Source organism: Cydia amplana, chromosome 19 (assembly GCF_948474715.1).
Source record: "Cydia amplana chromosome 19, ilCydAmpl1.1, whole genome shotgun sequence".
Lineage (NCBI taxonomy): Eukaryota > Metazoa > Arthropoda > Insecta > Lepidoptera > Tortricidae > Cydia > Cydia amplana.
Window position 1 is genome coordinate 5,299,803 of NC_086087.1, and position 12,340 is coordinate 5,312,142.

The window sequence follows — 12,340 nt, forward strand, 5'->3', positions numbered from 1 at the left end:
ATATTTATTTACAAAACGCAGATGTAATTTTACAAGCGTGACGCTTACATTTTTTAATTAAATCTTTATGTAGGTACTCAAGTCACAAAAAGGATCTAAAAAAAGTTGGAGAAGGTCACAGTAAAAAAATTGATACCTTTCCGAAATATGTTAAAAGATTTGCAATAAAATTATGTTATGTTTGAGGCAGTTTGAACACCAGTATCGAAGGGAATCATATCGAAATATGTTTGCCCGATGTTTCTTTGCCAAATTTTTCATTTGAGCAAGTTCTTTTCAAAAACCGTTAATTTTACTTAACTCTTGAAAAACGCTTATTGTAGAAGCCATTGGGTAAGGTTAGGTTCGATTGGTGACCTTTCTAAAAATACAACTGTGTATTTAAAAAAAAACGCATTCGGTCAATTTGTGATAGGTAAGGTAGGTAACCGTACCGAGGCCTGGCGAAGGCGACTTGGGTGGGCGTTGAATTGATGTTACATTGGTTTCAAATAATTATGTCTGAATAACTCCTGCAGCATTGTTTTTGTTATTATGTGCGAAAATGTGTATTCGATGTGTTTCTTGGATAAAATGCGCCATTAGAGAGTAATTTACGTGGAAACATGGGTACCTCGTTATGGATTTAATAACGCCTCATAACTATTTTAATTAAGAGACCTTACAAAGTAAAACTTTAAGTTCAAAGCTGGTGCGATAGATGGCAGCACTGATCGCGCTACGAACTTATTCTGTAGACATGAAAACATTAAAATTCAATACAATGTTAAGGAATCTATGTTTAATTAAATATTCATAACATAGTTGTTAATATGATAGGTAACTAGTATTTTTTAAAAGTAAAAAAATAACGTTGATTTTTTTTTAAATTATAGCTTTAATTTTACTTTAATGGAAAACTATCTCACTGGTTTACGATGAGTTTAAGAAACCACATATTACACCATTACTTCCTTATTGAAATCGGGTAACAATAAAACGAATAGAGTACAAACAAATAAAGACTCTAACACTAGTTACTTAAAACACAAAATTGTTCGCACCACCATCCCTAACAGTTCATAGGCAACTCTATTGTAAAGTGATGGTTTTGAACTATAAAACCTTTTATACTAGGCGCTCTAGCTCAAGTATAAAATCGTCCATTACTAATAAAACAATTTACTTAGATCTCTCGCTACAATGCTTTACTTTGACGCGAAGGGTCTTCTTAAACCGGTCACGTTTAGTTCAGATGGGCGCCGTAATTGCAAGAGGCGCTACTGTCTTTGAAGTTGTTCCACATTTTAATGCATGCTTCATTAGAAATGGTTTTAGTAAAATACAAGTGGATAGAAGTATACTGTCGATATAAAAGACATATTCATGTTTATATGGGAAGCGCACCGTGTAAAGACTTGGACTTCAAACAAGGTAGACCGACGATCACTGGTGGATTTATCTTGTTGTGGACTTTCCCAGGCTGTTCCGGGCAGTAATTGTGTGCGAAAGTGAACGTGTTATGCGCTAAAGTACAGATGTGTAAGTTGCGGAAAGTTTCCATAAAATTTTATAAATTCTCGGAAATTTAATGAAACTTTCACTAGGAAATATGGGAAACATTTCGCAATTTTGGAAAGTTTCCTTAGGCACATCAGTACGCTAAAGTGTCATTCTATAGAACTTGCTAACTACGTAAACAAAAGTCACTATAGTAAATTCATCATTCAGAGACGATTTCAATATGGCGGTTTGTTTACATAGTTAGCAAGGTCCATAGAATGACACTAGAGAGGGGCATGATTCGTGACTTCATAATATGTACCTGTACCTAGTATTTAATCTACATCTATCTTTTATATCTACATATCGTCGTCTTCGTCTATTACTTATTTATTACCCAAAACACAAGCCTTATTGAGCTTACTGCGGGACTAGATAGATTTGTGTACCTAAATAAGATAGTCCCATAATAATTATATTAATGTATATGTCTCGACCAACATCTTGAGAGACTCTCGTTAGGTGGTTGGATCAAGGGCCAGATGCAGAAGGCGGTGATCTTGGACACGGCGCGGATAGTCCGTCGGTTCCTCTCTCTGCGACCCTGACCACCGGCAGTTTGGGCCTTGCCCCGCTGCTGGCGGCACCCTAGGTTAGGTTTTTTTATAATGTGTTTATAATATTTTTTATATTGTTTTTATAAGTGTTTTTATATTTTAGTTTTATATCCATATTGTAAAAAACCCTAACTTAAGACAAAAGATAAATAAAGAGAATATTAATTTAATTATTTATTTAGATAATATTGTTCACGGGCTAAACAGGCATGGTAGTAATATTACCCCTATTAAGTACCTATACAAATTCATAAATTCATAGCTACCTTTTTGTTTTTTTTTTTAACCATGATATTTTACTGTTTAGCCGCTCCTGGGGCCAGTTACAGCTTATACTGTGAGTGGGGTCAGTGCCGCGGCCTGATGAAGGGCCGCGCCGCTGCCAAGAAGAAAGGAGTGAGAAAGAAATAGTGGTAGAAGTAAAGATTATAAAATTGAGAATAGAAGAGAGTAGTATACAATTTCTAGAACAAAACTAGTGATTTTATACAAGCTTAAAGTGTTTTATTTTGATGAGCTATTTTGACAATTCTAAGAAGGGCCCTAGGGCGGAGGACCCTGTGTGTGTTGACCTTAGTTTATATTTGATTTAATCTTATCTAATTGAAATTGCGTCTGTGATTTTCCCAATGTGGGCGAGCATTAAAATAGGTATTTGGTTTTTGTTTCTTACGGTATTTGTAGTTTCTGGTAATGATAGTATTGTTTTGAGATCTTAGTGTTTTGATTATTTCATCATTGCGGGCCTGGGCTATGGTAATAGCGTCATCTGGATCTAATAAGACATGCCTCGGCCTACGTACACCCTTCCTGGGACCTACTACCCAACCTGTATTAAATACCTACCTAGTCATAAAATATCTACTTATTTGATGTTGTATTATTTGTATTTTTCAATTCCCCAGGTACAAAGTATTAATAAGCAACTATTATCGATGTCTTAGAGTCGTAAAAGTCGTTACTATACAAAGGGAGGTCGTAACTGACAATTTATACGAGCGCTAAGTATGGGCAATAAAAGTTTACAATTAGCGCCACCTGTTATCGGATAGGAGAACTACAGTTTTGTTGATGCGTTTAATATTTAATAATGGTGGGAGGCATTTATTGATATTATTACCGAATTATTAGCCAAGTACAGAGTAGAATGAGTTTTTAATATAAAGTGGAATTAGTTTTAGTTATTCAAAAGTCATTGTGACATTGACCTTAAATTTGTGTTTATTAGAAAAGGACAAATTTAAGCAAAAGTTTGCTAAGTTTTATGGATAACGAGACAAGTTTCTATATTTCACAGGTATGTACAATCGCCATCAGATATATCGGAGCGGCGAAGGTGTTCACAATATCTAAACACGAACTCTAACGCTTTGACAATAGAGGCGTGTTCAGATATTTGTGAGCGCCTTGACCTCTCCGATATAAATATCTGATGGCGACTGTACATATAAAATTGAAAAACTTTATATCCTAATAAAAAATCACGTTCTAATTGCAGATTTCTGTTTTCGAAAACACATACCTAAGCAACCTTTGCAAATAAAATCATCTCGAATTAAAAACGATAAGCCGCATTTGAAATTCTTATACCCGATTTCACCCCTCTAAGACATTCCACTCCACTGTGGGTTACTAACCAGTATTACAAGATCCCTAGATTCATACAATTTAGCGTGTGAGTAATCAAAATCTAAAACTGGTCGGTCCACGACGCTCTTGTGTAAGCGTAATGAATAACTAGTTGAGCCGGATTCGAAAATTAAAATTGTACTTTGTTTGATATTACTCGCAGTGCATCGCGTACCAACAAATAAGTACGAGAGAGATGCACTGCGAGCATGTCAAATTAATATGAATGCAAGATGTGATTTTTAAAATTGAAGTATGGTTCTTCGAGTGCAAATCCCGTGAGACACCGCCAATACGCGATACGCGGTTATAAGGGGGTTACGCGATAAGGGGGGGTTAAGGATGGGGGGAGGGGGAAATAATTGATTGCCCCATGATTGATGACTTTAAAGGTTCGTGAAATTTTAGCTTTAGTTTAAAATGCATTAGTTGAGGTAAATATATATGTCTTAGAGTGTCATGTGTGGAAAAGGTTTTGTTTTACCTACTGTGAGACAGTTTTTTTTTTATTCTATTGGAATACGTAATACTAAGGTATAGGTACAAAGACAAGTATAAAGTATTAAGGACATAAGTAGTTTTCAAACCATTTCATTAAAATTGCATATTGCGTCACAACTCACAGATTAAAAATCTACCAACAATATTTTTTTCGTTAGGCGTCAATCTCGTTCGCTTTGCAAAGTATGTTAGAAATCTCATACTAAATGGCGTTACGTAATATTCAGGGGTCAAAGCTTTACATACCTACACCATACTCGTAGATTCCATTATGAAAATGTTTTACATAATAAGTATAACAATAGGTCTGAGCGGAAAACTACGTGCTTACGGTCAGCATCAAAAGTTGCGTATCAGACTAATATACCTACGCTACGCCAAAAATATATGTGCAATTATATGCACATATATGCAATACTTTGCAATAAATGATATGTGACGTTTTCTTCCAAAAAGGTACCACATTGTATGTTGATTTCAAATTGAAGCTATATGGAAATAGCGCCTTATTGATAACCGACATTAAGTACTCTTTTGGTTGAAATTGTTAAGAATGGCACATATCATTCCCTAATATCTTAACAAAAAAAGTTGTATAGGGCAAACCTTGGCTTATCGGTGATACTTGGTAATTCGGTGATGATGCGTTGTTATCTTACGCTGAGCTTACAATGCTGAAATGTAAGCAATTAAATCGCTGCCAACCCAATTGCAAGCATCAAAACTAACAGCTGCCAACAATTTTATAGCTCGCATTTCCTCATGGTGAGAACTGTGTAAGATTATAACGCAGTATCACCGAATTACCAAGTATCACCGATAAGCCAAGGTTTGCCCTATATAATATGGCTCTATTATGTAGAACAATTACTATGTCAGATACTTTTAAACGCGTACTGTAGAAATATACATGTATATACACATTTCTATATATGTATATACATGTATACCTACTTATTTATACATTACGCGTTACATTACGCAAACACTTGGAGAGTTATCTCATCAATTACTATTGTTGCTGACTGTACATCATGAGCCGTAACGCGAGTTTGTATAGAGATTGACAGTTCTTATTACTCACTAGTCTCTGATCCGGCTTTAGGCCACTCATCACATGATAAATCAAATAACTGTTGACGTATGAATTAAATATCTATTACAAGCAGCAATAAATCATACGCGTGCGTCTAAAAAAGTACCAGAAATATAACGCATCTGTAATTATAAAAATATAATATATGACAATATGTGACGTTATCTATGAAAAGGGACCTCATTGTCGCTGGCGGTTACGCCATTATTAACGATGCTCCGATATAAATACAATGCCGCGCGACGCTGTGCGGCGTAAGCGCCATCGACAATAAGGTCCCTTTTCACAGATAATGCCCCATATGACTGCAAATGATACGGTCGGAAACCGAATTATCATGCAAAAACTATGAATAATGACCACACATGTCACTCCTAACTAGGATAACTTAAACAAACATACCTGTTTTATAATATTATTATAAAACGCCAGCTGTCTAACGACAATATAACTATTTATTGCCCTAATTAAATACGAACGCTTGTTAGTTTTGTGAAACAAACCCCTAATCATATTGTAATTAACTTCGTTTTTACGCTAATTCTCGACTCTACGTTTTTTCTACGCTCCCAACTCCAATCAAAAATAAACCATCACGGATCTACATAAAGTTTAAACTAGCTTGTTCCGATTGTCAAACTTTTTTTTTCTTTGCAAGTCATTATCAAGGCATTATGTAACGTATCTCAAGCCAGTAAGGTGCTAATTTGTTAGTAGACGCGATGGTCAAATATTTGAGTTTGTGAGGTGTTCTTCTTCCATATAATTAGGCTGCAGACACCTTGGTGAGATGACCACTGGCGCCTGGGGCCGTGTAGGGTGACCGCACTTTGGAATTTAAATCAGGACTTTTAATGAGTACTTACTGTCATTGTATTTTACGTTTCCTTTGCTCTATGTTTATTGTTCTGATTACGATCTAGTTATTTTAAAGTATAATTTTTTTTTAATCAGTTACATATGTGTTTGTGTACATTCATACAGACAATGAGATATGAATATCTACTCTTTAAAAATAATTACTTTTATTGCAATGAACTTATTTACAAAAAACTAACTTATCTATAAAATTAATATTTTATAGTAAAGATATATAGTGTTAGTGAAGCAATTAATGACAATAATGACTGAAAGTAGCATTATTTGCAATAGCAAATATCGTATAAGTAACTAAGTTAAACGTGACATGTCAAGGCTTCCAAATTAATAAATATAAAAAATAAAAATTAATATTAGGGGGACATCTTACACAGATCAATAACCTAGCCCCAAACTAAGCAAAGCTTGTACCATGGGTACTAGGCGACGATATGCATACTTATATAGTTATGTAAATACATATCTATATACATAGAAAACACCCATGACTCAGTAACAAATGTTTGTGTTCATCACACAAATAAATGCCCTTACCGGGATTCAAACCCAGGACCATCGGCTTCGCAGGCAGGGTCACTACCCACTAGGCCAGACCGGACGTCAATATATGTTAAGTAATGCTAACTCGATAAATACTGCAGATAATGCGACATTATTAATTTACACATAAAAGGAAAACAGCCGTATTTGATCCGATAAAAAATACATCATATCTATAGTTACCTCAATACGGGGTAAAGCTAACTTTGTCTACTAGTTTACCTTAATAAGTAGATAATACCTTATGTTAGTGTTCTTGTAATATGAATAATGAAATAAATAAATCTATTTATCTATTTATGTTCAGTTTCAAGTTAAACTAATAAGTAGCTATGGTTTTATAGAATGATGTATAATATTTATTATACATTACCCCATATTTTATTTTTGAAAAGGAGACAGAGATATAACAGAAAATTGTAGTATGTAAGACTAAAGGAAGGGAAACAAGCGACATATTAAAAAAAAATTGACTACGTCTACAATCTACATTACACCAACTTATACAAAAAAGTGTGGGTGTGTCATTTTAAACGTCATATTTTCATAGAAATTTAACATTAATGATGACATGGCCTCAATTTGTCATTGGCCATGCATAGTTAGCTTGGCTTGGTCCAACTCTATTATAGAATCGATGACATAAAACTCATATGAAGGTCGATAGGTAAGTATATATGTTAGTTACATACTTATTGAAGCATCAATTGATGTTTTATCTCGCAACAGATCATAGGCGATACTCCACACGAAGGAGTGACGGCTGTGCTGTACATTACACATGATTAAACCATGAACATGTCATGTTACTTGGCACTACTGACTTGTTAAACGTCAAACGGTGGTTACGGAAAAGGAAGTTTCAATCAATCAATATTTATTGCATGTGTTTACATATATAAATATACGTTTTCACAACCACAGTATATTTAACTGCTTTGTAATAAGCATTATGGTATTGTTTTACTTCAAAATATTTACTGTTTATTCATTAAATTATTCTGTGAACTTACCAGACCTACAGGATTATCTTTGTAAAGCAGGGAATCTATCAATATTTTTTTATATTAAAAAATGTAGGTAATACCTACAATGTAGGTACATTGTACAATTTAAATGGCAGCAATTCATTTTACCACAGCTTAAACCTATGTATTTTTATTAAAATAAAATTAAAGAAACAAAACTGTTTTCAAATCATATTTCATCATGGTCACCACAGTTAAATTTCCAATAAACACTAGTATGGTATCTCTATCAATATTTTTTACTGATTCGGTAACAAGCCAGTGTTGTAGCCCGAGGCCCGAGCAGGTGAGTAAAGTAAAGTTCATAAAGTATTTCTACCGAATTTTATAACGACTGAAATCATGATATATCTACCTAGTTATGCCCCCTCGATCGCCCACGACGATCTTAGTAAACACAGGTTTGTTTCAAACTTTACTAAATGTTTTGTTAAAAATTGTTCAGCGACAAGTCTAAATAACTAAATCCTAAATCTGCATGTCACATGGATAAACCTATCATCTACTTCGTTTTATTTCACTATATTTAATCATAAAAAAACTACACTATAGCTCAAGTTTACACATCAAAATTAAATGAAACCCGTAACATTGACGTATTCGAAGATAATCATCCCAAAAACGGAAAATAACACGGCCGACTAACCTTTCGTTTACGAACGAGCATAAACAAGAAAAAAAGGAAAAAAACGTAGACGAACGGTCATAAATAATAGAATCATTAACATCTGCCGCTATGATTTGGATCATCAATTTTTTTGACGAAAGTTGTAGTTTGTACAGGCTCTATTGGGGGCGGGAGACGTGTTTTGACGGTTATTCTTTTGCTATTATTTTTTAATTTCCGTTAAGAAATTAACTCTGGATGGCTAGTTTATTGGCTAGTGCGAACTTTAAAGTTCAGATCTAGATCTTAATGTAAGAGCTAATTAAAACTCGGGTAGACCTAGAATCGTGTCAGTAAAAAAGCGAAGCTAGATTATGGATAAATTGTGTAAATAAATAATTAATAACGCAGTTTAGTATAGTACTCGTTTTACAGTTGCGGTATAATTATAGGTACGAATTGTACCCATTAAAATATGAAGCATTTGACACTGTGTGTTTAGTATATTAGACTGGTGTTTTATCAATTTTTATCCTGAAAACTGTAGTAGAAAGCCAAGTAAAACTTAAAACAACCAAACAAAAAAATGGTTTTCTGTAAAGTAGGTTAACGAACGATAATTTTGCGTGATAACGTCATAAGAAAACATTGATGAAAAATTGCATACTGTTATACGTTACCATGGAGATCTGTCCACAACGTTACCATAGAGATCTGTCCACAACGTGACACTTTTTCGTGCATGCTACCGGTGTTCATCGATTTATAAGACGTTATCACGTCAAAACATTCATATAACTGACACCAGACTAGGTTACCCAAAACCGCAGGCCTCATGGCCTAAAAATAAGTAAATAAAACAAAATGTCTACTAACCAAATGATCTGAGTGGGGGTCTCTGGGCGCACTAGGGGCCGGGTTGGGCCACAGCAGTTTGGACAACATCCGTTGGCTTTGGTTATAGATGAGCTCCTACGAAGGAGAAACAAGTATTTTAGTAACTGGAAATGGGCACCATAAGCCTGTATTAGGGGGATAAATCATATTTGTTATTTGAATTGTTGTATTTTTCTCATGTAAGTGAATAATTGTTATTCTTATGAGAAAATAAAGATCTTTAAACCGAATAGCACTTTCTTTCCAGGTGGGTGATATATGATGGCCTCCTAGCCTAGTCGGTAGTGACCCTGCCTACGAAGCATGGGGCCAGGGTTCGAACCCTGGTAAGGGCACTTAGTTATTTGTGTGTTTATCACAAATATTTGTTCCTGAGTTATGGATATGATTATAAGTATAGGTAAGTATTTATATGTAACTACATATTATACGTTATACATCGCCGTCTAGTATACACAACACAAGCCTTATTGAGCTTATCTAATGTGGGACTAGTTCAATATGTGTAAAACTTGTCCCATAATATTTATTTTGTTTATAATATGAAGTTTCCAAATATGTAATTAGGAGTTGTGCCTTTTGATTAGTATTATTAAATAGCACCTATTACCTATAATACAAACTTTGGATTAGTTTGAGATTAGGTCGATCTGTGTATGATCATCCTAAGTAATGTGTTTTTTTTGTGCTGCTTTGTACTTGGATGGAAAATTTAATAACAATTATGAGATACCTATTTAATAAAAATAGTAAGTTATACGTAAGATTAATCGTGTTAGTACATATACACGACGACTGGTCTGGCCTAGTGGGTAGTGACCCTGCCTGTGAAGCCGCGGTCCAGGGTTCGAATCCCAGTAAGGGCATTTATTTGTGTGATGAGCACAGATATTTGTTCCCGAGTCTTGGTTGTTTTCTATGTATTTATGTATTTGTATATTATATATATCGTTGTCTGAGTACTCACAACACAAGCCTTCTTGAGCTTACTGTGGGACTTAGTCAATCTGTGTAAGAATGTCCTATAATATTTATTTATTTATACAAGTGTACCTAATACATATATATGTAATAAGTATGTATTTAAGGATAGCTATCGCAGGGAAATAAAACTTATGTCTGTATAGGCAGGTGTTGTAGGTACAAGTGCTACATTGTAACCCAACTACAATTAAATATATGACAATTATACGTTTTTACACGGGGGGGTCTGTTCCCAGAACTGCCCATAGCCCGATGCTGGCCGAAGGAGTGGAATAAGAGAGATTATTAATAATAATAACACGTTTTTTCGAGCTGCGCCCGCGCCGGCGGCGTCTGCGCCGGCGATATGGACAACGCACGTCGACAACCTTTGGCTTGATCATTAACAGCTAAGTTCAGAAACTTTTCTTTGGCACATGCTCTCAGGCCCGAGATACACTTGTAAGTTTTACTTACGTAAGTGGGGCCAAAGCTATTTGATAGAATGAGATAACGATATTCATCTCTCATTCTGTAGTATAGCTGTATCCCTACTTACGAAAGTAAAACTTATAAGTGTAGGTATCAGGGCCTTATAGGTAGCAGGAGCCTAGCCAAGATGACAAACGTGGTAAATAAAAAAACAGACATATGCTGGGAAAAGTCACGTGACTATTTCCATATTATTTATTTTTCGATTGGCATTTTCTATCATTTGTAATATTGGCTAGGCCCCAGGCAATAAAGTAACGGTTGGGTCAAGTTTACATTTAATCGCTTAATCATTCAAATAAACATTTTCTTTTATTAAAATTTAATTTTTTGTTTAGGTGTAATGGTTGGTCCTATATCTCACTGTTAGAAAATTCCATTTGTCCTGTTGCTGTTGTAAGAAATTTAAATTAAATAGTGTCATTACATTTGAATCTAAAAATCACACTTTAATCATAATCGAGCAATTGTACAAAACCGTTAAGCATTATTAACTCCTTAAACAAACACGTATATGATATACCGTAATTCCCCTATTTTTTACGGACATAAAAACATGGATGTTTATATGGATACGGTTAATTACAGGGCTTAATAAAAACTACACTCTAAGTGATGTTAAATTACCTAAAGCTGTATATGTGGTGATTATAAGCATGTGGTTACCTAAAGCTGTATATTTAGATATGGTGATTATGTGCATGTGGTTCCGCTATGTTCCACTTTTTTTTTGTAAACATGATTACATAGGATCAGTTGTCGAACATTGAAACAATCGTACACAGTGAAACTTTGCGATATCTCGGAAACTAGGTGTTATCAGCTAGTGCCGTCTGTCAAGTATGGACAGGCTCAAGGACCCCCAGCACCTCCCCAATACGCGAGCGCGCCTCGGAGAAGGAGCACGTTGCTACGAGCGTTATTGTGAATTCGTGTGACAAAAGTAATATTTTTTATTTATGTTTCGCAATTTTTTACCAAGATATAGAGTCTAGTTTGGCGTTATTTAATTTTTTGTTGTGTTCTATGTGTATTAAAGTTACTTTGGAGCTAAATATTTTTAAATTTCTTTCACTCTTTGGTGCAGTTTTTTTTAATTGTTTCAAAAAACACCCCTAGTCTCACAATGAAACATATTTATGTAGTAAACAATGAAACATGATGTTCACTGAACACCAGTATTAGTACACAATGAAACAAACTCATTATTTTTTTAATTAATTAAAGACTATGTGCGAAATTTGTGAAACTAAAATACCATGAAAATTGATAATAATTTGTCTATCATAATGACAAATTATAAGATACTTAACTTTAGAAATGGCTGAGATAGGATAGTTTATATGTTGAATGTTTCATTGATGGCAAGGTTAAGGTCACATGTCTAACATTGAAACAGTCGTTTATAATCACTATGTTGCAAGAAAGTGTATGATATCAAGCATGGAGATGCTTAAAACCCTCCCGCGTCCACCTAGTTGGCAATCATGCTCCGTGGACATAAAAGGCGCCTTTCTCGCAGCATGCCGTAAGTGCCGACCAGATTTTCGATTCACAATGAAACTTAGGTGTGCGTACAATGAAACAAGTCTTTCGCTTTTAGATATTT

General features: G+C 34.6%; 1 protein-coding gene and 1 long non-coding RNA gene across 2 annotated transcripts in view; both read right to left on the bottom strand.

Annotated features, from left to right (window-relative positions):
- LOC134657018 (uncharacterized) overlaps positions 1 to 12,340 on the bottom strand; it is a 324,919-nt gene that overhangs the window by 104,955 nt on the left and 207,624 nt on the right. The window lies entirely within an intron of this gene.
- The window catches only part of LOC134656993 (optomotor-blind protein), a 140,273-nt gene that overhangs the window by 34,745 nt on the left and 93,188 nt on the right, over positions 1 to 12,340 (bottom strand). The window contains exon 5 of the mRNA XM_063512558.1: positions 9,256 to 9,351. Coding sequence (XP_063368628.1) covers positions 9,256 to 9,351 — 96 coding nt within the window. The remainder of the gene's footprint in view (positions 1 to 9,255; positions 9,352 to 12,340) is intronic.